The sequence below is a fragment of the Heterocephalus glaber genome, unplaced genomic scaffold, assembly GCF_053883595.1.
Source record: "Heterocephalus glaber isolate CG9 unplaced genomic scaffold, H.glaber_assembly_v1.0 deba00001687, whole genome shotgun sequence".
NCBI classification, from domain to species: Eukaryota; Metazoa; Chordata; class Mammalia; order Rodentia; family Bathyergidae; genus Heterocephalus; species Heterocephalus glaber.
This window is the reverse complement of record NW_028258412.1, coordinates 11,924,638-11,949,733: the sequence shown is the minus strand read 5'-3', so window position 1 is coordinate 11,949,733 and position 25,096 is coordinate 11,924,638. Positions and strand designations below refer to the sequence as shown.

General features: G+C 45.2%; 1 protein-coding gene across 4 annotated transcripts in view; it reads left to right on the top strand.

Annotated features, from left to right (window-relative positions):
* Positions 1 to 25,096, top strand: part of Ssh1 (slingshot protein phosphatase 1) — a 66,900-nt gene that overhangs the window by 23,003 nt on the left and 18,801 nt on the right. The window contains exons 3-12 of one of the 4 annotated variants that reach the window (XM_087198485.1): positions 7,132 to 7,235; positions 12,118 to 12,182; positions 12,941 to 13,062; positions 17,742 to 17,810; positions 18,824 to 18,889; positions 20,830 to 21,024; positions 22,568 to 22,661; positions 23,281 to 23,409; positions 24,127 to 24,158; positions 24,245 to 24,332. In XM_087198485.1, the coding sequence (XP_087054611.1) occupies positions 7,132 to 7,235; positions 12,118 to 12,182; positions 12,941 to 13,062; positions 17,742 to 17,810; positions 18,824 to 18,889; positions 20,830 to 21,024; positions 22,568 to 22,661; positions 23,281 to 23,409; positions 24,127 to 24,158; positions 24,245 to 24,332 (964 nt within the window). Of the gene's footprint in view, positions 1 to 7,131; positions 7,236 to 12,117; positions 12,202 to 12,940; positions 13,063 to 17,741; positions 17,811 to 18,823; positions 18,890 to 20,829; positions 21,025 to 22,567; positions 22,662 to 23,280; positions 23,410 to 24,126; positions 24,159 to 24,244; positions 24,333 to 25,096 lie in introns of those variants that run through there. The other 3 variants (XM_004843630.4, XM_087198483.1, XM_087198484.1) reach the window with 3 other exon arrangements.

Below are 25,096 nucleotides of genomic sequence, written 5' to 3'. Positions count from 1 at the left end.
GGCATATCTGCAGTCCATGCAGGGGTTAGGGGTCAGTAGGGCTGCTTAACCAGGCTGTGTAGCTGTCTCCTAGGGAAGTGTTCCCCAGGAGGTGGTTGTATAAGGCAGAGACCTGTATCAGCCCCATTGAGAAACAGAGAAAGGTGGAGAACTGGAAACTATCTCAAGGGTGACTGGGCCCTGCTCCTGGGATAGGAAAGTCCAGCTTATATTCAGTATGAATACCGAGACAACATAAAATTTAAAGAATTCACCACAGGTGTCATCAGCTAATGTCTGTTTTGATTCTTCTAAGGAAGATACTGTTTTTTGACCCTAGCATGACTTTCATGGAACCTGATTGTATTCCTTCCCTCCTGAGAGGACCGTGCATGTTTCTTGATGTTATCTTTTAGGAGCAGAAACTGTTGATTGTGCAGCTGGGTATAAGGTGTTTTTATGAAGCAGAAGCTATATGTCTTCCACTATTAATCAGTTCAGCTGTCTTTAATACTGGTAGGCATCAGAAACATGTCTAGAACTTTCTAAAAAGCTGATGCCCAGAACTCACTGCAGAGCTTCTGAATTAGTCTCTGCTGAGGTTGGGCCTGGGTGTTAAATGTGTTATAGATTGTTCAGATGTGTAGCCAGTATTGGAAATAGGGTCTTTTGTAAACAGTCTACAGTGTGATGCTTCTGCACCTGCTGTTTTTGTTCTCTAAGGATTGGTGTTTCTAATTAGCATGGCACACCCCTACACCACCCAGGCATGACCATTCCTTAAAGAGGACAGTACACTTTGTTCTTCTTGATCCTCGGGCTGGCTTGGATTCACCCCATACTCCACACTCTGCCAGTATTTGGGTGTTCGAATAAAGAACAGAATCCTGTGAGGGGCTATCAGAAGATACATGTAGGGCCGGGGATTTAGCTCAGTGGTTTTGCTGCCTGCTGCGCAAGTGCAAGGACCCGAGTTCGATCCCTGGTACCAAAAAAAAGAGAAGATACATATAGTAGAACACACATTAGAACCCAGAGGAGCAAGGGCATAGCTCAGTGACAGAGTGTGTGCTTAGCATTTAGCATGCGTAAGTCCCTAGGTTTAGTGCCCTACACCAAAAGATAGATTCCCAGACTAGAGCTTTGTGTTTCCTTAAACTTTTAAAAAATTTTTGGTACCGGGGATCAAACTCGGGTCCTTGTGCTTGTGAGGCAGGCAGCGGAACCACTGAGCTAAATCTCCAGCCCTGTTTCCTTAAACTTTGATGTGCTCCAGAATTACCAAGGGAGTTGGTCAGGCTGTCCCTGGAGATTCTAGTTAAGCTTTGGCTGGCTTCCTTCATCTGTTCTATGGAAAAATAATCCTATGCTGCCAGGCTGCAGGAAGTCAGTGACATGGCGTAGCGTAGCTGAGCACTGCATGCAGTCTCTGCCATGTGGTCTGTTGGGATAAATAATAGTCTTGTCGATGAAAAGACCACCTTGAGAGCTCCTTCTGGATCAGTGTGATTCTGCTGCTCCCAGAACTCCTCAGCATTCCTGTTAGTGGAGAAGGTCCCAGTGACATGTCCTGTTCCTCAGCCTTGGTGGTGGCAGTAGGTAGGTAGTAGGCCCCTTCTGTTCGTCTCTTGGGCAGGTGGAGAAACAGATGCCAAGTCTTCTCATCCTGAAATTGTGTTTCTCTGAGTCATTTCTGCTCTTCTTGTGCATGATGCATTCAAATGTCAGGAAGAAGACTGAAGACAGGATCTGAGTTCTGGCTTCTCAGTGATGGTGTGCTTGGTGGAATCACAGCAGTGATACTTCAGTCAGCCACCAGAGCAGCATGGGCAGAGGTGGCAGCGGCAGAGTGGCCCAGTTATCTACTGTGGGCTAGAAGGAATAACATCCTAGGGGTTAAGGTGGATGTGGGGCGGATAGGCATGAGTCTAGTCGCATCTTGCAAACATGTGCTCTGGGCAAGCTGTAGTTTCTTCTTCTTCTTCTTTTTTTTTTTTTTTTTTTTTTGAGTTTTTTCTTCTGCAAAATAAGAATAATGACAGTGTGTGATTCACTTAATCTTCCAGTGAGGATAATTGACCATTTGGAAGCAGGAGGCAGCTTCCAGATGTCTTCTCAGAAGCCTCTACTCAGTGCTGCCTCCTTCACCAAGTATTCTGAAATCTACCTGTTAAATGCTCTCTCTTCCCTCTTTAGAGCCTAGCAGGTTTCCTTTCTTGGGGTACTTATCCCTTTCTGCCCTGCATGATGGGTATTTACATCCTGAACTCATTTCCCTGGGTGAGAAAGAGCTAAAAACACAGGCAGCTCTTGGAGGGTCTTGCCAGATGGATTTAGGCATCACTGCCAGATGGATTTAGGCATCACCACCAGCCCTTTGGGATCTGACCCTTGCTTAACCTTGGCATCCTGGCTTGCCTGGACACCGTAAGCCTCTCAGCTCCTCACACTAGCACCTGTGGTTCTCTGCACCTGGAATGCCCCCAGCAAAGGGTCTCCAGATCCCTCAAATAACTGCTAGCATGACTGAAGCATTTTCAGAATGTAAAATTGCTTGAAAATGCAGAGTAACAAACGGGGCAGGCAGCTGCCCACGTCCCATGTGGATGGATGGTGATTTGAAAGAAAGAGACATCCTTCAATATGCCAATTTTAACCTCGATGGGGTCCTTTTGCTGGGGCTTGTTCCTTGGCTACTGACTGTTTTCCCCCCTGCTTCGTAATGCACACCCTATTGCTTGTTCCTGAAGCTGACCAAAAAGCCTGTAGGAGTGAAGTGATTAGAGAAACTTCAGCTGTTTTGCTCCTTCTGAATGGGCTTCTTTCATCACAAAATGCTATGACAAGGGCCTTTTAAAGCCAGAATATCAGGGGAAGACAAGTGCCACAAAAGCTACTTGCTCTTTGGGTGGGACCGTTGCCTGAGAAGGACTCTACTGCAGTCCTGGAGGGACTCACCAGCCACCTCCTTGCCGGCCTGGGTCCTGTGGAAAGTGGCTGGCAGGAGCTCCACAGACACGGAACTGAAGGGTGTTGAGATGTGAATCCAGCAATCATGAACCTTTTCTATTTTTCTGACTTCTGCATCTTCTTTCGGCCAAGTCGCTACCTCTGCACTTCAGAGGTTTCCAGCTCAAATTAGTATGTATGACCATCACTCATTTGTCTCCTACCTTGGATCAGTCTCTGGATGGTGCTGGATATATTCCAAGGGTGGGGGGTTGAACAGCATTGATTGAAGGTTTTGTCTGTCTCAGGTGCTTTGTAGAAATTTTAATCTTGTAAAGTCAGCCCAACGGGCCATAATCAGTATCTGAGAACTTGTTTGTATTGTGGAGGTAAAATCATTGAGCAGGATGGTAAGGAGGGGAACTGCTGGACCTTTTTTTAAAATCCTTTATCAAGGTTTCTCCTAAAGCAGTGGAAGAAGATGACTCTGGGTTTTTTGTTTGTTTTTGTTTGGGTCTGACCTACTATACCTTCAGGGACTCTTTTAGAACACTAAAACCTTTTGTGAGAAGGTTGAGTTTTCCAAGGCTGGGCTCAATGGTTTTTGTGGCTTCCTTGACTAGGGTACCGCATAAAGGCGTACCCATTACCAATATGGATTCTTTTTCTATTTTTATTTTTTAAATTTTACTTTGCAACGCAAGGGATGGAACCCAGAGCCTCACACATGCTGGGCAAGCCCTGTACCACAGAGCTACCCACTCAGCTCCACCAACGGATTTCTTAAAGGATTTCCCTGTTGGGCACTCTGAACTCCAATGAATCTCGGTACTGTGCCTTTTGATATTAGAAGTTCAGCTGAGAAAACCATGCCATACCCTGGCTATTGGGAATAGAGCTCATCTCTCACACCAAGGGCCTGTGGGGAGCCCAAAACAGAAACCAGGAAGCCAGGTCATGAAAAATGTGTGCATCTTATTTGTATAGATCCGATGACTGACCACACTCTGCAGCCTGCCACCCACCCTGCCAGCATCTCAGCCCGGAGAGTCTTCGTGTGTGGCTTCTCCTGCTGTATCCCCTTACTGTATTCCCAGGACGTTGGGTGACCTCACCACCTTGGGATCATGTGCTCTTTGGGCTTCCCTGCAGTGTTTGGTCTTGATCTTTACAGTAACTGCCTGTGACTGATCATCAGTATGAGACCAAGGCCCCAGTCAATACTGCGCCCTGTCTTCATTTTTTTTCCTTAATTTAGCATAATTTTACAAGTACTGTGTCACTCCCAATAACTGGATCACTTATTGAAGCCCTGATTTCCTATGTGCAGGGAGGACTCTGATTCTTATTAGACTGAAGAATAGCTGGCTTCTTAGTGATTACAGAGTAAAGCCAGCCTATTCTTTTGCATTGTCTCCTCTGCCCAGAGGAAATGTAAGGGAAACCAAGGGGAATTTTTACCTATGATTTCCAAGGCGAAGGTCACCATTACTGGCTGGCTGTTTCCAGAGTGCTCAGGTTTCTGGTCAGTATGGTTTTTGTTGTTTTGTTTTGTTTTGGGGGGGTCTTTGTTCTTGTTTTCAAATTCATGAACAAAAAAAGTTGATGTTACCTTGAAAAGACTTCCCTGGCTGCTTTGATGAACTGATTGTTGTTTTAAGTTTCATGATCTGGGAGTCTCTTGCACAGGTCTCTGAGATTTGAAAGAAAGTAAGTAGTAAGTGATCTGTGTCTAAAAGAATAGTTCCGAAGGGCTGGGGATTTAGCTCAGTAGTTCCGGCGCCTGCCACCCAAGCGCAAGGTCCCAAGTTCGATCCCTGGTTCCCAAAAAAAAAAAAAGAATAGTTATGAAAACAGTCTTGGTTGTAGAATTTTAGGAAAGGAAAAGGTGACAAGTTTTAAGAGTAGAAAAGTATTAGAGGATTCTGCTGCCTGCTCAAATTAGATGGCCGGGATCTTACATTGGCCAGATGGATGCTAGACAGGTTTTTTGCTTCTCGTGGATGAAGGTGAGATTGCAAAGGAAGAGTGCTTCTCATTCTTTGCTGTTTATAATCCTGGGCTTCTCGCCACCTAAAACTTGCAGCACAGATATGCAACTGGGACAGAGAGTGGAAAGCATAACCTGGCCCTCTGTGTGCAGTGACAAGTGAAGAAGTGCTGAGCACCTGGGAAGTGTTGGAGCTTTGAAATCACCGCTTGTCAGTATCCAAAGGCCTGTATGGGGGCAGAACCATATAGTTAAGCAGTCTGTATTTTTAGCATGAGAATTTCACTAAAAAAATAAATTTAGAAAGTTTTTATCATGGAAGATCAGTTTTCCTAGGAGCTGCTAACTTTAAATAACATTTCAGATGGCATTTTCTTAGCACTTAGAATTATATTTTAGAATCAACTGAATTTTTAAATTTTGGGATTACAATGTTTAATCTGGAACAAAAGTGGTTTTGCTTCTTTATATACTCTTGTATATAAATACTCTTGTATTTCTGGCAGGAACTTTTAAAAAGTACAATAGTGCTTTTCTTTAAAGATTTTCCATTGAAATATTTATATGTTAAATGTTATATTTTTATAATTTTTTGTAATTTGAAACATACATTTATTTATTTATTTATTTATTTATTTTTGAGACAGGGTCTCACTATGTAGCTCAGCTGGCCATGAACTCACTATGTAGCCCAGCCTGGCCCGCACTTGCTGTAATTTTCCTGCCTTGGCCACCTGAGTGCTAGGATTACAGGCATGTGCTATCACACGCAGCTGAAAAAAAAAAAATCTTACAATATTGTATATTACTTTGAAAATCAAACAAAAAGTAGCCATTTAAAAAAATTAATGTGTGTTCAATATGGAAAGTTTGGAAAATACTATAAAGTAGGAAGAAGGTAATCGTAGATGGTCCAACCACTGTTAATAATTTTGTTACAGTTTGTGTGATTTTCAGAGTTTAGGATTTTTTTTTTTTTGGTACCAGGGATCGAACTCGGATCCTTGCGCTTGTGAGGCAGGCACTGGAACCACTGAGCTAAATCCCCGGCCCCTCAAATCCCCGGCCCCCGAGTTTAGGATAGATTTGAATAATTGATGGTAATTAATAGTTGTAGCTTTCTTCTTCTTCTTTCATTTGTTTATTTTTTTGGTACTGGGAATTGAACTTAGGACCTTGTACTTGCCAGGCAGGCATGGCTCCACTGAGCTACATCCCCAGCCTTTTTTTTTTCTTCCTTACGGGATCGAGGATCGAACTCAGGACCTTGCGCTTGCCAGGCAGGCGTTGGCACCACTGTGCTAAATCTCCAGCCCTCAGCCTTCCTTTTTGAGACAGGATCTCACTATGTAGCGCAGGCTGGCCTTGAACTCAGGGCAGTCTCCTCCCTCAGCCTGCTGAGTGCTGGGATTACAGGCATGTGCCACCATACCCAGCTTTTCTTTTTTTATGTTTTAATCTCTGAAAAGCTGAAGACTTAAAAATAATTAAATCATGAAAGTGAAAAATTTTAAATTGTAATTTCTAAAGTTACAGGTTGAATATTAATATTTTTGCTGATTAAAATATTTACAAAGGCCAAAGATTGATTCTAATGAGCAATTCAATGGATCAGTGAGATTTTTCCACAGGAATGGTAGAGAAACTTTGGCTAAGTTAAGTCACAAGTTAATAGTCACAAGTTAGTAATGCTTTGTTTTGTTTGGAGTACTAGGGATTGAACCTAGGCCTTCACATGTACTAAACAAGTTCTCTACATTCCCAGGCCTTCACCAGGTTTTCTTAAGATGTAGACAACTAGTTTCACCTGCTTTGTATTCCATGAAGGAAGCAGTAACATTGTTAAAAGTCAGGGACTTAGAAGCCAAGGCCAATAGCAAGAATGTGAAAACTGGCACAGAGTGGACCACCCTGTCCTATCAGGGCGCTCTCTGTTATTAGAAAATACAGTATAGCATTCCCGTGTTCAGGCCATAGCAGAGGTCCATGGAACATGGGGTGTTTTAACAGAAGTATTTCATCATGAAGCTGCAGCAAGCTTTCAGCAAAGGTGAGGCTTAGGAAGAGTGCTGCGTGAAATTACTGCAAAAGCAGTTTCCTTCCATGTACATTTTGTGCGCCATTTGTCCACTTTGATGCTTTTCCTCCGCATTATGTCTTGGTCCATTTTCCTCTAAATTCATTCTAACCCTGCTCCAATTTTTTTCTTCCAGTTTAAGTGAGAGCTTTTTCATGGTGAAAGGAGCAGCCCTCTTCTTGCAACAGGGAAACAGCCCTCAGGGCCAGCGGAGTCTTCAGCATCCCCACAAGCATGCAGGTGATGACTCTATATTGCTACTCTTAAATTGGGTCTTCTTTCTGTGCAACAGAGGAGCTTCCATGGTTGAGGTGAGCGGTTTTCTGGGTCTCAAGGACAGAGAAATAATAGAACACAGGTTTGTAATGACTGGTGCTCATAGATGGCCCTGGGAGTTGGTGAAAGCTTTTTAAATCATGTGTCCACTTGAGAAACAAGGTGGCCAGGAGGGCCCTGCTGGGGTGTTAAGATTTCTTGTGCACAGTTTATCCCTTAACTACAGATTTAAGTTACTGTATGGCTTATAAACAAATGCACTCAAGTGCATCATAGCCAGATGTTGTCCCCTGGAAAATAAGTACCTAGAGTGATACATACCTAGTTTAGGAGTCCTGTCATTTCTCTAAGCATATGAAAAACCCTCATTTGGGTATATATACCTAGTGGAGCATTATTTAGCAATAAAGAGCAAAATTTTGCCATTTGTAGGAGAGTAGATGGATTTGGAGATCATCATGTTGAACAAAATAAGCCAGACTCAAAAAGACGAATATCATATGTCCTTCCTAATATGTGAAATCTAAATAAAAATGACAAAGTAGAAGGGAGACTGTTATTAGACAAGAGGAAGGGAATAAGGAGGGGATATAAGAGCAAGTAGAAGAATGGATAGACATGATCAAAATATATCCATTGAAACCCCACAAAAAAATGTGAAACTAGGAGAGAGGGTGGGCAAGAGGGTTAAAAGGGGTGAAAATGATCAAAGTATGTTATGTACATGAACAAATCTGCCAAAATGAAGCCCATTAATGTGTATGACCAGCATACACTAATAAAAAAATGAGAAACAACAACAAAAATCCCAAACCAATACTAATTTTTATAAAAAGTCTTTTATTTACTTTGAGTGAATTAACATTATCCTCTTAGTCATAATGGATAGATATACTGAGCTGAAAATATTAAAAAGAAAAGACAAACCATCATCTGGGGAATTTCTTTAAGAGCCTTTGGCTCACACTCTGAGTAGTCTCTGTGATGATACGTTTTTATTCCGTAGTGGCCAGCTTTGGATTTTGGAATGGGACAGAAGCAGTAGAGCGGGGATAAAACTGAGTATTAATATAGGTCCAAAAGCAAACTAGTAAGAAATGCCTATAGATTGATAAGACCACGTTTGTTAGACTCTGAAACTAAAGGCAATTTGAAAAGAGGAATTCAACAAACACTGGCTTACAAGGGGATCTTTATAATAGATCATAACCTTTCAGGCCAGGCCACATTGGGCTGAATGTCTCTGAGCTGTGAAGGGTGTTAGCTTCCAGAAGAGCAGCAGGCGAAACTATTGAGTGATTGGGGCTGGTGTCTGTGATCAGTTGTTTGCTTTTTGTTTTTTGATTTTTTTCTTAACCTCAAGTCATCCAGCTATGTCTTGGATCTGAGCGCTCAGGTTAGAATTTCATACCTTACTATCTATAGCAAACACCATGGCTCGGTCAGTGTTTTCACATACTGATACTTGTAATCAAGATTAAGGTCTGTTTGAAGCTATGAAAATAATTGTCCTATACAAAGAGGCAGTGTGCTTTGTGGAAAGAGTATTTGCTTTGAAACAAACAGACTTGTCTTCTCAATCCAGTTCTGTGACTTACTGCACAGTCATAATTGACTTTTTTTTTTCTTAAAAGACAGGGCCTTGCTATGTAGCTCAGGCTACTCTTGAACTCGAACCAATCTTCCTGCTTCTGTCTTCCTAGTGCCAGGATTATGGGTGTGTGCTGCCACACCTGGCTCATAGTTGACTTCTGAGTCTTGGTTTCCTCATCTTTACAGTAGGCATCAAATGCCTCAGAAAACACGGAAATGCAAAATTATGCATGTAACATACCAACCACCTGCTAGGTGCTATGTTATATAAATGACTAGTTATTACTACAGTGACTTCTACAGTAGTAAAACTATATATATTATAAGCTTGGCATGGTAGCACATGCCTATAATCCCAACACTCTGGGAGGCTGAGGGAGGAGGATCACAAGTTGGAGCCCAAAGTGAGCAACTTAATTACTTAGTGAGAGCATATCTCAAATGATTAAAAAAAACTCTGGGGATGTAACTCAATGTGAAGGCCCTGTGTTCAATCTCAAGCAAAAAATAGAAAAGAAAAGTAATAAAATTTAAAAATTAAGAAAAAACTATATTCGGAAACATCATTCCTGGATTTGCTAATTGTTCTGCCCCCTTAGGAATTTAGCCCTTGTTCATGACTTAGCTGTGACGCATACAACAAAGTGAGTGCCCAAGCTTTGCTAAGCAAGTATATAGTGTTTGCACTTATTTGGAAAAGTAAGTGCAAAACCATTTTGTAGCAAACCCAAGTGATCCAGTCCCCAGATCTCTTGAATGCACAGGAGGAGAAAGGCTGTGGCTGGTTGGCTGTTTTGCTCCTGAAGCCTGAAAGAGACGTGAACTCAGGAAGGCAGAAAGACTGAGGATGCTCAGCAAATGACCCTGCAGCAGGCACAGACTAGACTTTGTATCAGTTCCTTTCTCCCTAGAATTACCATCAGGTCCCCAGGATGAACCACAGAACCCTCAGTAATCACCATGCGGAGCTGATTACAATCAAGGGTTAATTCCATCCATGGAAAAGTGATTCAGTGGGGTTCAGCCAGGCAGTCAATGGCAAGTCTTTTACAGAGCCTGTACCTGAGGCTTATGTTCTCTGATTTTGTGTGTGTGTGTGTGTGTGTGTGTGTGTGTGTGTGTGTGTGTCTGTCTGTCTGTCTGTCTATCTCAGTGGGGTTTGAATTTCTGTTAGCAGTTCCACATCTCAGCAGATACTCTCACTGAGAGGAGTTACCTGTGTGATCAGACATTGGGGTGGGGTTTGCTTTTGCCTATGGTTCTGAGACCTGGGGTGGATGGTGGGAGACCTGGGTAAGCTAAGAACCAGCCTGGTGGCTAGATGGCCTCATGGCACTGAAGATAGGACAGGTGGGTGCCCTGTAGGTGAAGAAGGAGGGATGAGGAGCCCCATGCCCTTCTTTACCATGAACCATTGTCTCCAGATCATTCCTTACAGAGAGCAGCGCCATTGGAGAGTGTTTTACACTGTGGAATCCTATTACTGGCAACTGCAGATAAGAGGGGCACCTTCCTTTCTTTTTTAAAAAATTTATGTATTGCACAAAGAGCACTTAATGTGAGAACTCTCCACTTAACTAGAGGGGCCAGTATCTACTTACCTGACTCCCCTCTAAAACAGGAAGTGCAATTTTGACATCATCTTTCATTCTGCCTTAGAATGAAAAAAAAATGCATTTTTAATAAGAACAAATGCGATATTTTCATTTGAAGTGTTTGAGTATATAAGCAGTATTGACTCTTCCCAGGGTTCTCATTTGTTCTATAGAGTAATTTTAAAAAAACAGATAATATAGTTTCTTGGGGGTGTTGCACAAAATTGAAATTGGTGTGATTTTTTTTTTTTATGAGTTATTCCTTGCACCTTTTTCCTAATGATCGCTCCATGCATGCATTAAGAAAATTGCATAGCTGGATGGAGTGGTACACACCTGTAACCCCAGCTACTCATTCAGGAGGTTGAGGCAGGAGGATTTTAAGCTTCAGGCCAGCCTGGGCTATATAGCAAGACCCTGCCTCAAAATAAAATATAAAATTAAAAAGTTGGAGATAATGGCTCAGTGGTACAGCACTTGCCTAGCATGCTCAGGGCTTTGGAGTTTGATCCCCAGGATTGATCAGGGGATGGCTGTGTAGATGGATGGAAGGAAGGAAGGGAGGGAGAGAATTGAATAAGCAAGGAAAAAGCAGTGATAGGGTTGCATTTGCTACTTACTGATGACAAACCTCAGTTATAGAGGTCCAGTCCACCTGAAACACCACCCCTTCTTCACTTAGCTTGCTTCTGGCCAACTGTGGAGACACACCACCTGTAAAACCCCAGGCTAGAGATGCCTCCTAGACCCTGGAGCAGCTCAGAAAAGTTCAGAAGCCTGTCCTGACCAGGCACAATCACATGTACCTATAGTCCCAGCTACTTGGGGGGCTGAAGCAGGAGGATCCAGGAGTTCTAGGGCCAGCCTGGGCAACATAGTGAGACCACATCTCAGGGGAAAAAACTGTTTTAAAGGCCTGCCCTAGATTATTGCCTTTTTTAAATAATAAAGAAAAAAGATAATACATAGCTTTTAGCAAGAAAAGAACAAAGGACAGATTGTTATCAGACTATTTCTGAGCACCCAACATAAAGCTGACATCTGTAGAGACACTCAAGGTATTTCCTCCTAGGTGTAAAAATACTGTTCTCATGGAAAATGCAGGAGTTTGGGGGGAAAATAGCACTCAGTGCTTTTTCTTTCAGATGTTTTGTTTTGATTTGTTTTGTTTTGTTTGAGACAGGGTCTCCCTGTGTATCCCAGGCTGGCCTTGAACTCATGGTGACCCTTCTACCTCAGCCTTCTAAGTGCTGAGGCACCACCACCGTGGCTTCTTTCAGATTAACTCTTGGAAAATGCCTTACTTCAGTTACAACTGCTTCCCATCCTGCCAAGCAATGTTTGCTTCAACAAAATAACATTTTCTCGAGACTTGTCTGAGTTTTCCAAATTTTGTATTAAAAACACCCATATTGCAGGTGTTTCAGAAAATAAGGGTAACTCTTTGCAGCATAGCTGCAAGCTATGAATCACCCACCTTCCTTGGCACAGCATCCTAGAAGACAGTAAGAGAGATCCAGACAAGAGTTTTTACAATATTTCTCCTGTGGTATAGATAGATTTTCCCTTCAAAATCTTTCAGGTCCTCAAACTCAGCCTCTAGATTTCTTCCTAGAAAGCAGGTGAGTGACTTAAAACTTTCTTCATTGGTCCCACAGGCGACCTCCCCCAACATCTGCAAGTAATGATCAACCTTCTGCGTTGTGAAGACAGAATCAAGCTGGTAAGAAGAGATCAAAGTGGCAAGTTTTTGTTTTAATTGTGAAATTCAGTGGGGAGCCATTCATGAACAGGAAGGGAAAAGGTTTTTACGTGATGATGAAATCTCCTACATTGTTGCCAAGAGCAAAGCCCAGGCTGGGGCGTGGCTCAGCAGTAGAGCATGTGCGTAGCATGTAAAGGCCCTAGCTTTCATCCCTGGCACCAGAAAAAAAGCCAAAGCTACATTTGCTCCATGGCACCCCAGAGGGGTCAGTGGAGGGTGTGTCAGGTCTTTGCGGCCGTCTGTGCTAAATGCCATCTTCTGTCTCTGGATTTCATATGTATGCTCATTTTATATGTGTTGAGTATCCCCTCTGAGCTCTTCCTGGCAGTGCAGGTAGAAGTGAAACCTGCCTCTTGCTCTCAAGTACTTCATGTTTAGTCTATCTTTATCTCTTCCCTTCTTCCTTCATGGAGAGAAAGGGAGAGTACTAAAGTTCGTGGTCTTTTTTTTTTTTTAATACCAGGGATTGAACCTGGGGCTTTGCACTGAGCAGTCTCCCCAACAGTTTTAATTTTGAGAGGGTCTCACTAAGTCACTGAGTTGCCTAGACTGGCCTGGAACTTGTGATCCTCCTGCCTCAGCCTCTGTGAGTGCTGGGATTATAGGCCTGCACCACCACATCTTGCTAAGCTCTTGGTCTTAGTTTGGTGGAGGAGGGAGGGAGGGGAGGGCCGCCCTGGAGAGCGGACCAGTGAGGACATCCCTGCCCAATGCAGGCCGTGCGCTTAGAGAGCGCCTGGGCGGATCGCGTCCGCTACATGGTGGTGGTGTACAGCAGCGGGCGCCAGGACACCGAGGAGAATATCTTGCTGGGAGTTGACTTCTCCAGTAAGGAAAGGTGAGTCTCATGGGATGGTGGTTCCCTTGGGAGGGGGACAAGAGCTGCTACTGAACAAGGTTTCCATGGTGTCTCCCATATTCCTGAGAAATTAGCATGGGATGCATCCTGATAGAGAACAGAGGGTGGTTGAGGCCCTGGGAGCAGGAACGTGTACCATTTCAACTCTCATACACTGGGTGCAGTGTCAGATACAATCTTTACTGTCAGGGAGCTCAGAATGTATTGAGAAGGCTGAAAAGGACATGGTACTTTTAATACTAGGAGCTATAGAAGGGGAGGGGCATCAGTCTATTTTCTGTTGCTATCACAAAATACCTGAGTCTGGTTATTTTATGAAGAAAAAAAGTTTATTTAGCTCAGTGTTTTGGAAGCTGAAAGTCCAAGATAAGGCAGTGCCATCTGTTTGGCCTCTGGTGAGGGTCTGATGGCATCTCAGTGGTGGGAGTATATATAGAAGAGATCACATGGTAAGACAGGAAACCAGAGAGATCCAAGGGTCGGCTTGGTCTTTTTATAACAACTTGCTCTGGTGCTGGTTGAGCATGTGCTTAGCATGTACAGAAACTAACTTGCCCTATGATGCCAGCCTTAATCCTTCCACAATGGAGCCATGATCTAATTACCTTCTACCGGGCCCCACCTCTTAAAGGGTCTGTCACCTCAACACTACCATATCAAGGACCAAGTTTCAGCATGTGGACCTTTAGGAAACACTCAGACCATATGCGAACCATAGCAAGGGGCACCTTAGCCTGGAAACTCCCTGAAGGAAGAGACAGCTGCACTGCATAAGAAGGATAAGCTGGAGTCAGCACTAGAAGTGGGGAGGGTGCCTTCCAGGCAGATGGGCACAGAGGGCACCTTCTAGGCTTATATGGGAGCATGTGCCTGCTGCGCATCACATGGAGCACCTGGTCTGGAAGGGCTACACCACAAGTCCCCAAGTACTTTGGGGCATGTCCCTGGTTGGTGGCTTTTAAGAGCAACTTGCAGTTTCCCAGTAACTGGAGGCCGCCAGGGTTATTTCATGGACCTGTTATGTGTGTAAATAGCTCACTTGACATTTGGGATATACTCATGCACATGAGGTCACTGCCAACCATGGATCTGTGAAAACTAGATCAAAGCAGACTCCTTACTCATCACCATTAATCTACTCATTCATTAAGCAGATAGTTTGCTGGCGTTCTCCTGTGCACCAGCTAGTGGGAGAGCCCAGGAGGCAAAGAAGCAGTAATAAACAGTTCTTGGCCTCAGAGAGATGTCAGCTAGCTCGGAAGACAGCTGTCTCTAGCCATGAGAGTGAGAGGCTCACTCTCATGATGGGGAGACGCCCACACTTCTGTGTGCACACAGTGGGGTGAATGCAAGACAGGAGCCGGTGCTGTTAAGCCAGGTCTTACCGGACCAGTGGGCAGCAAGGCAAATTCAGGGGTGGGGCAAGGCCAGGCAGTGTCTGGAGCAGGAAAAATCCTAAGGGCTGTGAATGGCCACGGTTACGGGACAGCTGTGTCTTCTTGTTGTGACAGAGCTACTCTGAGTCACAGGCTGGTGACCTGGACTCTGTTGCTTGTTAGGACTATGCTTTTGTGGTATTTCCATGCAGGACCTCTTTGCATCATTTGAAAGTTTTCTGTGGCACACTTGGGTGGGTCAGAGTTGGACATCTGTGGTCCCAGGCTGGTTGGGAAGTAAGTGTGGGTGAGTGTGCAGTGTACTGTGTGCCAGGAGGTGAGCTCTGAAGAGCCACTTGGAGGCCAGAGGGCATGGTACATTGTGGTGGGATGCCACCAGGCAGGTGCTCCCAGACACGGTGAGGGCCTTTCTTTGGGGATGGTGAGGCCGACATGTTCTGTGTTTTTTTTGGTACTGGGGATCGAACTCGGGTCCTTGCACTTGCAAGGCAGGCAGCGGCACCACTGAGCTAAATCCCCAGCTCAACACATTCTGTGTTTAGGAGTGTTGCAGCTATAGTTGTTCCTCACATGTTTACCCATCCTGTAGGAAATCTTTTAGGAGCAGAGACTGCTCTCACCACCTGAGTCTATTTAGTAATTGGTTCTGACCCTGAACCGAAATGTGATGTTGATCCTGACTGAAACCTCGTAGGAGTCTAGCCCTCCTCCTCCCAGGCATCTTCTGGCTGAAACTGCAGAGCACAACACAGTTGACCAAACACCCTATGAATATCTCCTTTAATCCTTAAGTACCATGTGGGTGCGGAGCCCTGCCTCTCGTTGTACAAGTAAGGAGTCAAAGCTCAGGAGGCTGGTCTGAGCACCCCAGGGTTGACCCAGTAAGGAGGTGATCAAGGATCTGGGCTTGGGGGGACTCCATATGTTCCTCCCAATATGCTGCAGCACCTTCCCGTGCACCGGCTTGCTCGCCCAGTCATTCATGGATTGATCACATGCATACCTGTTAGCTTGTGCCAGGCACTGCCAGGTACTGGACCTCATAAGGCACAAGAGACATGACCTGTGCTCTCCAGACTGAAGTCACAGTGGGCATTAGATGCACACATATGTGCCCACATTCATTCCTTACCAGCTGGGTTAGATTGGCTGGGCTCCCATTCTCACCCACTCTGACTTGCCCTCCCCTTCCAGCCTTTCTCCTTCTGCCTCCCATTGGCAGAACCTCCTAGCTCAGGCTCTCATGGGGCCCCCTCTCGTGGTGGTCTTCTTGCTGCCACTCCATTCTCTGCCCTCAGGCCAGCCTCTCTGTGTTGAGCTAGAGCCACAGCCTGGCTGCAGGTACCACTCCCAGGATGCTGTAGGTCTCCTGCTGCTGGACTGACAGGGGTGGGAACTGAGCGACCTCCTTGTTGGTAGACCTGATGCAGCTAGCTGTGATGCAGGCCATCTATGCCCAGGAATTATGGGGACACTGACAATGGGTATTCATCTGGAAACAAAGTCCTGGCCCCTTACCAAAAGTCTTTGGCCTACTGAGGCCATAATACTCGTTTTCTTAAATTCATACTGAGATTTTGTTCCCTTAGTCTGAGAGAGAGAGAGAGAGAGAGAGAGAGAGAGAGAGAGAGAGAGAGAGAGAGAGAGAGAGAAATGAGCATTGCCCAGAGGTTGTCATTGTGGATGAGGGTGGCCAAGTGCCCTATTAGAAAGAGAGCATTGGGACAATGGCAATTCATGGTGGCTCATACACTCTATGGGAGACCAGGCAGCCACTCCTGGATTTGACTTTTTTAAAAACATCTATTTTTTATTTTTTGTTTTGTTTTGTTTTTTTGAGACAGTGTCTTGCTATGTAGTTCAGGCTGGCCTTAAACTTACTATGTAGCCCAGGCTGGCCTCAAACTGAACAGCAGTTCTCCTGCTTCAGCCTCCCAAGTGCTGGAATTACAGGTATGTGCCACTATCGTGGCTGTGGATTTGATTCTGAGTTAATTTTCATTTCAGATGAAATCTTGGGCCTGGGCCTTTTGGGCCTCCCAGCCTGTGTTCCCTGCAGCTCTCTCTGCCATGACCTCTACTCTTTACTCTTCCTGGCTCAGTTTGTCAGTGCTCAGCTTGGGCCTTTCCTGCTGGCTCACAGGTTGACAGGGCACCCTCCTAAGCTTTCTGCCTTATCAGATTTGAGGTCCAAAGGACACTGGCACCTTCCTGCCATTGACACAGCTGAGTGGTTCCGAGAGCCCTATGAGGCTCAACACAAATTTTACTTTGAAGCTCTACAAGAGAAATACTGGGAGCCCAACAAGACTGGGTAGGACCATGGCGGGGGGTGGGGTGGGGGAGAATCTGCCCAACCCAAGGCTTAGGCCTTGAAATGACCTTATCCCAGACATAAAAGCCCAAGACTGCAAGGGGTCTGCAGGGTGAGCAGTTCTCTGTAAGAGGAGCCAGTTACTAAGCCCCTGAGCTCCCTGTCCACATAGGAGGTGCATGAGCAAGTACAACAGTTCCCAAGGGGCTGGTAAGCAGTGGCAGAGATGTGAGCTCAGGATTGTTGATGGGTGTTAGGCCAGCCCTTGGCTCAGTTGCAGCAATTTGTCACAAGCCAACCCTTTTTTTTTAATGCCCAAAGAATTTTCATAAGAATCCGAGGAGCCCTCTGATAAGCCCTTTCTTTCCCTGTGTTTCAGTGGCGCCAGTCTCTGGGTCAATAAGTATCGTTTCACTGTTAGCATGGGCAAAACAGAACCAGATCCAGCTAGTTTATAAAATGGTAGCTGTATAAAACATAGAAAAACAGAAGTCTGAAAGTGAACTGCAGTCTCCTCTCCGCAGTCACCCCAGGACCAATGAGGCTGGGGTGGCTGCTACCACTTGCCCTTGTACCTCAGCCAGGTCTGGCCCTCCACCAGCATAGCACTAGCCTTCTCCCTGCAGCAGTGTGGGCACTTGGTCAGTTGGTTGCTCCCTGTACCCCAAGAGCCTCTGAATGATAGAGTTACATCCACACACAAAAATATAGTGCAGCCACTTGATGACTCCCTTTAGCACGGTCACCCCAGATCCATGTCTTTTAGAATTCATTGGTGAGTGGTGCCTGCCCAGATAGCCTGAGCATTCTGCCTGTCCATACCTAGCACCCTGCCCCAGGTCAGTGATGCTTGCCTGTGAGGTGGGCAGGTGGGGCGAGGAGACCGGGGACCCATTCGTGGTTGTGGGTAGACACGGACTCTGACATCTTCTCTTCCCACCTTATAGTAAGAGCTGCACAATTGGGATGGTTCTCCGACTATGGAGTGACACGAAGATCCACCTTGATGGAGACGGGTAAGGACATATCTTTCAGAGATTCCTTCGCTGTAGATTCAGAGCCATGAGTTGACGTGGGCACCCTTGGATAATCAGTCACATGTTAGGGGAAGTGGTGTTGTTCTCCAGGAAGTCTCACAGGATGTACATCCTGCACATTCTGTAAGGGGCATTAGATGATGATATTGGTGCAAGTGTGTTGCAGGAGATAAGACTGCAGTGTGAGGTTCAAGAACAGCAGCTCACTGGTTGTCCTTCATTTACTTTCCATTGTCAAGCAACACTCACTGAGTGCTCTAGGGCAGGGCCCTGAAAGTTCACAGATGAGTAGGCTATAGCAGGGGCTCACTGGGAGTTCCAGGAAGACATGCAACTGGCAGGCATAGCAGTGCTCTAGGTGCCATTTTGGGCTTGCAGAGAGGATTGGCACAGTTCAGGCTGGGCAGGTAGGTGAAGGAGAAAGGGCTGTCTGTGTTCTGCATGTGCTTGCTCCCAGGAGAATGTATGGGCACCCTGGTGAATGGGGAGAGGTAACATAGGAAATTGTCCCTACATTGAGGTTCCAAGCAGGTGAAAGTTAAACAGCTTCAGAAAGAGGCCTGGAAAGGAAAAATAGAAATTTAATTTGTTTAGGTGATGGGATTTGGGGAAGATTTTCCCTTTTAAAAAATTTATCTTAAAAAAATGTATCTTCCATTAATGTATTTTCCTGCAATTACAGGAAGGGGAAGGGAGAGGTGGAGGCAGTGGGTGGTCAAGGACAGTTGTGGGAACAGAAGGGATCGTGTCCAACATCATGCTTGCTTCTCTCCCTCTGCTAGACTTTTAGTGTTTGGCAGAGCTGGTCTTGCTGGGTTAAAAACAAGTCTTCCTGATTTGGGAGAAGAGTTTATCAGCTTTTGCCTACGCCTCTGCACAATGTGTGATCCCTCATCAGACAGCTTGAGGTGTACTTGTTCTCAGAGTGCACACTGATTAAAGGCATCTGATTTCTCACCATGGGTCCTTTTCTTTTTGTTTTTCATTTTCAGTGGGTTCAGTGTGAGCACAGCAGGGAGGATGCACATATTTAAGCCCGTGTCTGTCCAGGCCATGTGGTAAGTGGGGTTTTAGGAACTTTTAACTCCTTAGAAATAGTTTTGTAAATGACAACATGAATAGGAAAACTGCCTCTATAATAAGCTTCTTTAGGGGTCTGTGTGGCAGAATACACCTAATATAAAATTTGCCATTTTAACCATTTTTAAGTGTACAATTCAGTGGCATTAAGTGTATTCACACTATTTCCAGAACTTTTCATCATCCCAAACAGAAACTCTGAACCCATTAACTAATAGCTTTTTCTTTTCCTTTCCCCCAGGCCTGGTAACCTCTATTCTTTCTCTTTCTGAATCTGCCTATTATAGGAACCTCATATAAGTAAATTAGACAGTATTTGTCTCATTCCTCTCAGCATAATGCTTTAAGGTTTATTCATGTTTTAGCTTATACCAAATTTTTCCTTATGTGTTTAAAAGCTGACTGATAGTCCGTGGAATGAATGTACCACATTGTGTTTGTCTGTCTGTTGATAGACATTAGAGTTGTTTATACCTTTGGGATAGTGTGAGTAATGCTGTTGTGATCATCTGTGTACATTTATTGGAGGCTCTGCTTTCAGTTCTTTTGGGTGTATACCTAGAGGTCAAGTTGCTAGATCACATGGTAATTCTATGGTAACATTTTTGGAGAATCATCAAACTTTTCCATAGTGGCTATGCCATTTTACATTCCCATCAGCAGAATATAAGTTCCAGTTTCTACATAGCTCTGTCAATTCCTGGGTTATTTTGTTTGTTTGTTTTGGGGTGTGTGTGTTGTTTACTTGTTTTGCAGTAATAGGGATTGAATCCAGGGCCTTGTGCATACCAGGAAAGCACTCTGCCCCTGAGCTGCATCCCCAGCCCTTCTTTTGTTTAGGACAAGGTCTCCCTACTTTGCCAAGGCTGTCCTCGGGACACTCCTGCCTCCGTTCCCAGAGTTCTGGAATTATAGATATGCACCACTGCACCTGGCTATTTTTTTATGTGATCACCACTTTAATGGTTGTGAAGTGGTATCTCGTTGTTTTGATTTGCATTTCTCTAATGATTTATGTTGAGCATTTTTTCATGCACTTTTTACCATTTGTGTATCTTCATTGGAGAAATGTCTATTCATGTCCTTTGCCCATTTTTAAATTGAGTTTTAAAAATTATTGTTGAGTATATATTTTTACATATCTCTGGCTCCTGCTGATAAAATGTCACTTCTCTGTATACTTGCCACACAGAGGGTACTGAGCTTTCAATGAAGGGGACAGCACTCTGCTGGCCATGGAGCAACTGGAGATCCTAAAACAGACATGATTTTTACAAAGAGAAGCAAAAGAGGATGACTAAGTAAAACAGTTTCAGTGTTGTTTCTTCTGTCCCACTGTGCATCCCAAAACCTCCTCTTCAGTTTCTGTGTGAGGAAGCTAACTAAGCCTGTAAGCTGTGATCACAGCGATGGGCTGGTGGAGAGGTTAGAAGTTAAATTATTAGGATTTCTCTGCAGTATATTAGTGGCCTTTCTTTTCTGCTGTGAGGCTTCATTGTGGCTCCTACATTCAAGGATACCACAACTTCAGAAATCGATCATAACCCTTTGGAGTTAATTGAAAGAATCATGTAAAGTAACATGTGAACCAGCCTATTTGGAAGAGTTATGAACTTTTGGGGGTTTGTTGTTATCTTTTACCCCTTTGGAAATGGTGAAGGCTGTTCCACCTGCTATGGACACAGTTGATGCATACATCCTAGAGATTAGCTCTGAATCCTGGCAGCTGTGAGTTTTGGGCTGCCATGTGTCGCGCGCACACACACACACACACACACACACACACACACACACACACACACACCCTTGTATATAAGCATGTGAGTCCTTCATAACCCTCCCACCTTCCCTATGTCAGAGGGAAACCCAGCACCTCTTGTGCCTTTCCAGGCCTGACCCTCACCACCTTTACCCCCAGGTCTGCCCTGCAGGTGCTTCACAAGGCCTGTGAGGTGGCTCGAAGGCACAACTACTTTCCCGGTGGTGTGGCACTCATCTGGGCCACCTACTATGAGAGCTGCATTGGCTCGGAGCAGAGCTGCATCAACGAGTGGAATGCCATGCAGGACCTGGAGTCCACGCGGCCCGACTCCCCGGCCCTGTTTGTTGACAAGTACGTGTGGCATCCAACTCCCCAGCCCTGGGCCTGACAAGGGCACAGCTCTCGAAGAACCTTGACTGAGCATCACGTTCCCAGAGCCAGTTTATGACACCAGGTTATCACCTGGGGCCCTGGGACACCCTCAGCTACTCACACAGCCCATTAAAAGTTAGAGACAAATGATGGGTATGTTTCTGGGAAATAGGTCCCTAACTTCCATCAGACCCCAAAGGGTGTGCTGTCATGTTTTTCACCTGCTCTAGGCAGTGCTCTGTGTTTGGGCCTTCCCTTTGCATGTTGCCAGGGTCTTAAATTTCCAAAGCTTCCCTCTCTGCTTCTAGGAGACTGGTCAACATGGTCTCTGCCTTTTTAGGTACCTTGATCCAAAAGGGAGTCTGCCTTTGCAGCAGTGATAGTGAAGCGGGTGGCCTTTGTCATGTGGTCACCAGGGGCACTAATGTAGCCTGAGGCCATGCTCTTCAGAGTTTAGTTTGAGAGGTAGGAAGGAAGCTGTTCTCTCTGGGTCAAGAACCTACTCCCCAAGTGTTCTGCTGGAATACTTTTTTTGTTTTGTTTGAGACGGGGTCTTGCTGTGTGGTTCAGGCTGACCTTGAACTCATTATGTAGCCCAGGCTAGCTTTGAACTCTTGGCAGTCCTCCTCCTGCCTCAGCCTCCCAAGTGCTGGGATTACAAGTGTGTGCCACCATGCCCGTCTTGGGACAGTGTTTTGTTTTTGTGGTTTTTTGCAGTACTGGTAATTGAACCCAGGGCCTTCACACTGAGCTACATCCTCCTCCCTTTTTAAAAGAAATGTTTTAATTAGGATCTTGCTAAATTGATAGGTTGCCCACGCTGGGCTCAAACTAATGATCCTCTTGCCTCAGCTTCCCAGAGTACTGGGATTACAGGCACGCACCACCATTCCCGGCTGGTGCTGAATTGAAGACAGCTGTGGACAGAGGGGAAGCAGCCCAAATGATGGGAAGCCACATCATTCAAATATGCAAAGAAATCACGAGAAGATGTGGCAAGAAGTGATGTTGCTCTAGATATATGAAGGGGAAGGATGGTCCTGTTCTGTGTGACCCTAGAAAGGGCTGGTATGTAGAGGTTATAACAAAGACATAAATATTGATTCTGTATGAGAAGGACATGACAGGAGCTGGACCCAGGCAGGACTGCTTAGGACACAGCAGCAACTGCATGTGTGGGCATGTTCTGGAGAGACTGAAGGGCCTAGTATTTTAGGACATTATAACAGGCTGTTCCAGTGCCCCACCCCAAGAGACTGATGCTGCAGAGCCTGAACAGGGAGTGAGTTTCCAAACTTCCATCTGTCCTCTTATCTGCCTTCCACTCTGTGGCACCTCTTACAGGAACTAGACATGAAGCAGGCATCCATACCTTTCCCAACCCCGGAAAACGGCGCACCGGAAGTGGGCTCTGTATGCCCTAGCCAAACTCCACCACACCCCAGAGCAGCCAGTATTTCTGTGGCCCCTGACCTCAGGCATCCTGTAGTTCTGCGCTATCCTAAATGTTCTTTTTTTCCAGGCCAACTGAAGGCGAAAGGACTGAACGTCTCATCAAAGCCAAACTCCGAAGCATTATGATGAGCCAAGATCTCGAAAATGTGACCTCCAAAGAAGTAAGAGGACTCTTGCCCTGGTAGCAGACCAGGGGTCAGAGGGTATACATTTGTGCAGCAGAAGCAGGCCTCACCAACACAGGTCATCTCTAGATCTGTTCATTTTCTTCTTGTAGGCTTTTCTCTGCCTCTGAACAGTGGCAGCAAGACTTAGTGGAAGGCACACAGGCATTGGAGTCAGACTGTAGTTTGTTTGTTTGTTTGTTTGTTTTGGGTACCAGGGATCGAACTCAGGTCCTTAGGCCTGGGGCAGGCGGCAGAACCACTGAGCTGAATCCCCAGCCCCAGACCGTAGTTTGATTCAAGAGCTGCCACTGCTAAAACTGTGAAACCTTAGACATGTTTTTGCCCTCTTTGAACCTACCTCTTTGACCTTTTGTGACAATTCTATGAGGTACATAGGTTGCACCAAGAAGCATTTATCCCTTGTCCACACATCACCCCCCCCACACATACACACACATGCACACGCACCCATGGAACTGGGAATTGAACCCAGGGAATCTACATTCTAGCCCTTTTTATTTTTAATTTTGAGATAGGGTCTCTCTATGTTGCTTGGGGGTGGACAAATTTTTTCTTTAACAAATCACTTTTTCTAACATTTTCCACTTTGCAGATCCGTAATGAATTAGAAAAACAGATGAATTGTAACTTGAAAGAATTCAAGGAATTTATAGACAACGAGATGCTGCTTATCTTGGGACAGATGGATAAGCCCTCCCTTATCTTCGATCACCTTTATCTTGTAAGAGGCATAGCCCAGTGGTATCTGTTTTGGGGATCATAAATCAGACCTTGTTGTTTGGAGCGTGCAACAAGTGAGAGAGAAAAAGCTTGACTCATTGGAGCTCCCACCCAAACTCTGTTGGAGCTCCCCTTTCTGACCACTTCTCTGGCCTGAAGCCTGCTGTTCTGCTCTGGCATCAGATGTTAGAGATGCAGCTCAGCTGAGCTGCAGGGTTGTTAGGAAGTGGTTTGGCATAGTTAGCTGGTATGTGCTTTCAAACCCTCACAGCCCTTGGTCCTCTTCAGCCACTAACAAATAGGCCCCATCCAGTTACCTCCAAATGGTTCATGGGCCCCAGGGCCCCAGTTACTAACATCGAATACCCACCAAGTCCCAGAATTGTGCTCAGGCATCCAGAGACAGAAGAAACAACAATGCAGACAGATCGCCAACCAAGGCTGTCCACATGGCTACTCCTGTGCACTGTGTCCAGAGCCCACTGGAGAAGTCCACCCAGGTCATGGAGCTCTAGGCAGGTTGGGTGGCTCTCTGCACCTGAGGTCATGCTATCTTCACACTGTAAATTTCTATAGAGGGCAACTGGTAAGACTTCAGAGTCAGAGACTATAACAGAAGGCATGTTACTAAAAGTAGGTGGGAATCGAGGCCTTGGGGTGGAATAAAAGTCAGACCCAGCAAGGTCAAGTTCCTGTGCCTCTGCCTCACCTGCTCCAGGATTTGGAGCAGGCCACTCTGCCTTCCTCCTGACTTAACCGGATGACTATGAGTATTATAAAATACACATTGAAGGCACTGAATGCAGGGTCAGCAGGTGCTGTTGTAAATGCTGTGTGTGTGACTTGGGGAGAAAGTATGTCCTGGAAGTTGAGGTCTTGTGTGGGCTGCTGAAGGCAGGGACGCTTTGCTTTAGCCTGAAGGAAGTAAGTACATCCTCCAGAAGTCTGTGCTGACACCTCCCAAACTATGTGTTTTGATGCACTGATATGTGTACTTCTACCTGAATGTATTTCATATTTACACACGAAGATGTATATAAACGTGTGGATTTGAAGACTGTCCAGTACCTTAAAAGATAACGCAGGGCATGCTGGGCACTGATCCTGTCCCTGCTGAAATCCACTGGAAGGCATCTCCTTCTGCCTTCTCCACTACGTGGTGGTCACAGTTAGAAGGTGTTCATGGCTTTCTTCGAGGAGTGTTCCAGAGATAGATAGGTGGATGAATGGATGGATGGTTGGATGGATAGAACAAATATATATATAGATATTTATTTATTACGTAGGGGAGTTGGTTTCTGTGTCACTTTCCATGAGTGCTATTAAAGGAATTTGTAGGGTTGAGGCTGTCAAATACGCAAATGTGGTCTGCACTGCACACTGCCAGCTTGGTCAGAGCCCCACAGCACCTGATCCGGCAGGACCTGTCCGCTTGGGAGAACTCAGGAAAGGATGGCTGCAGAGAAGCTAAGACACTTCATGTCTTTACCCTTGGTGATTCTACCTCAGTCTGCATTTCCTAAGAGCAAAGTGATTGTTTTTGCTTTGTTATCCCTTCCATATTCTTTGAAAGTTCAGGAATTGAGGTTTGTTGTTTTTTTTAAGGATTTCAATTCTTAATGCATTAAATTAAAACATGTAGAAGGTTGGAAATATAAATCAGTCTAAAGGAGAAAAACACCCCCAGT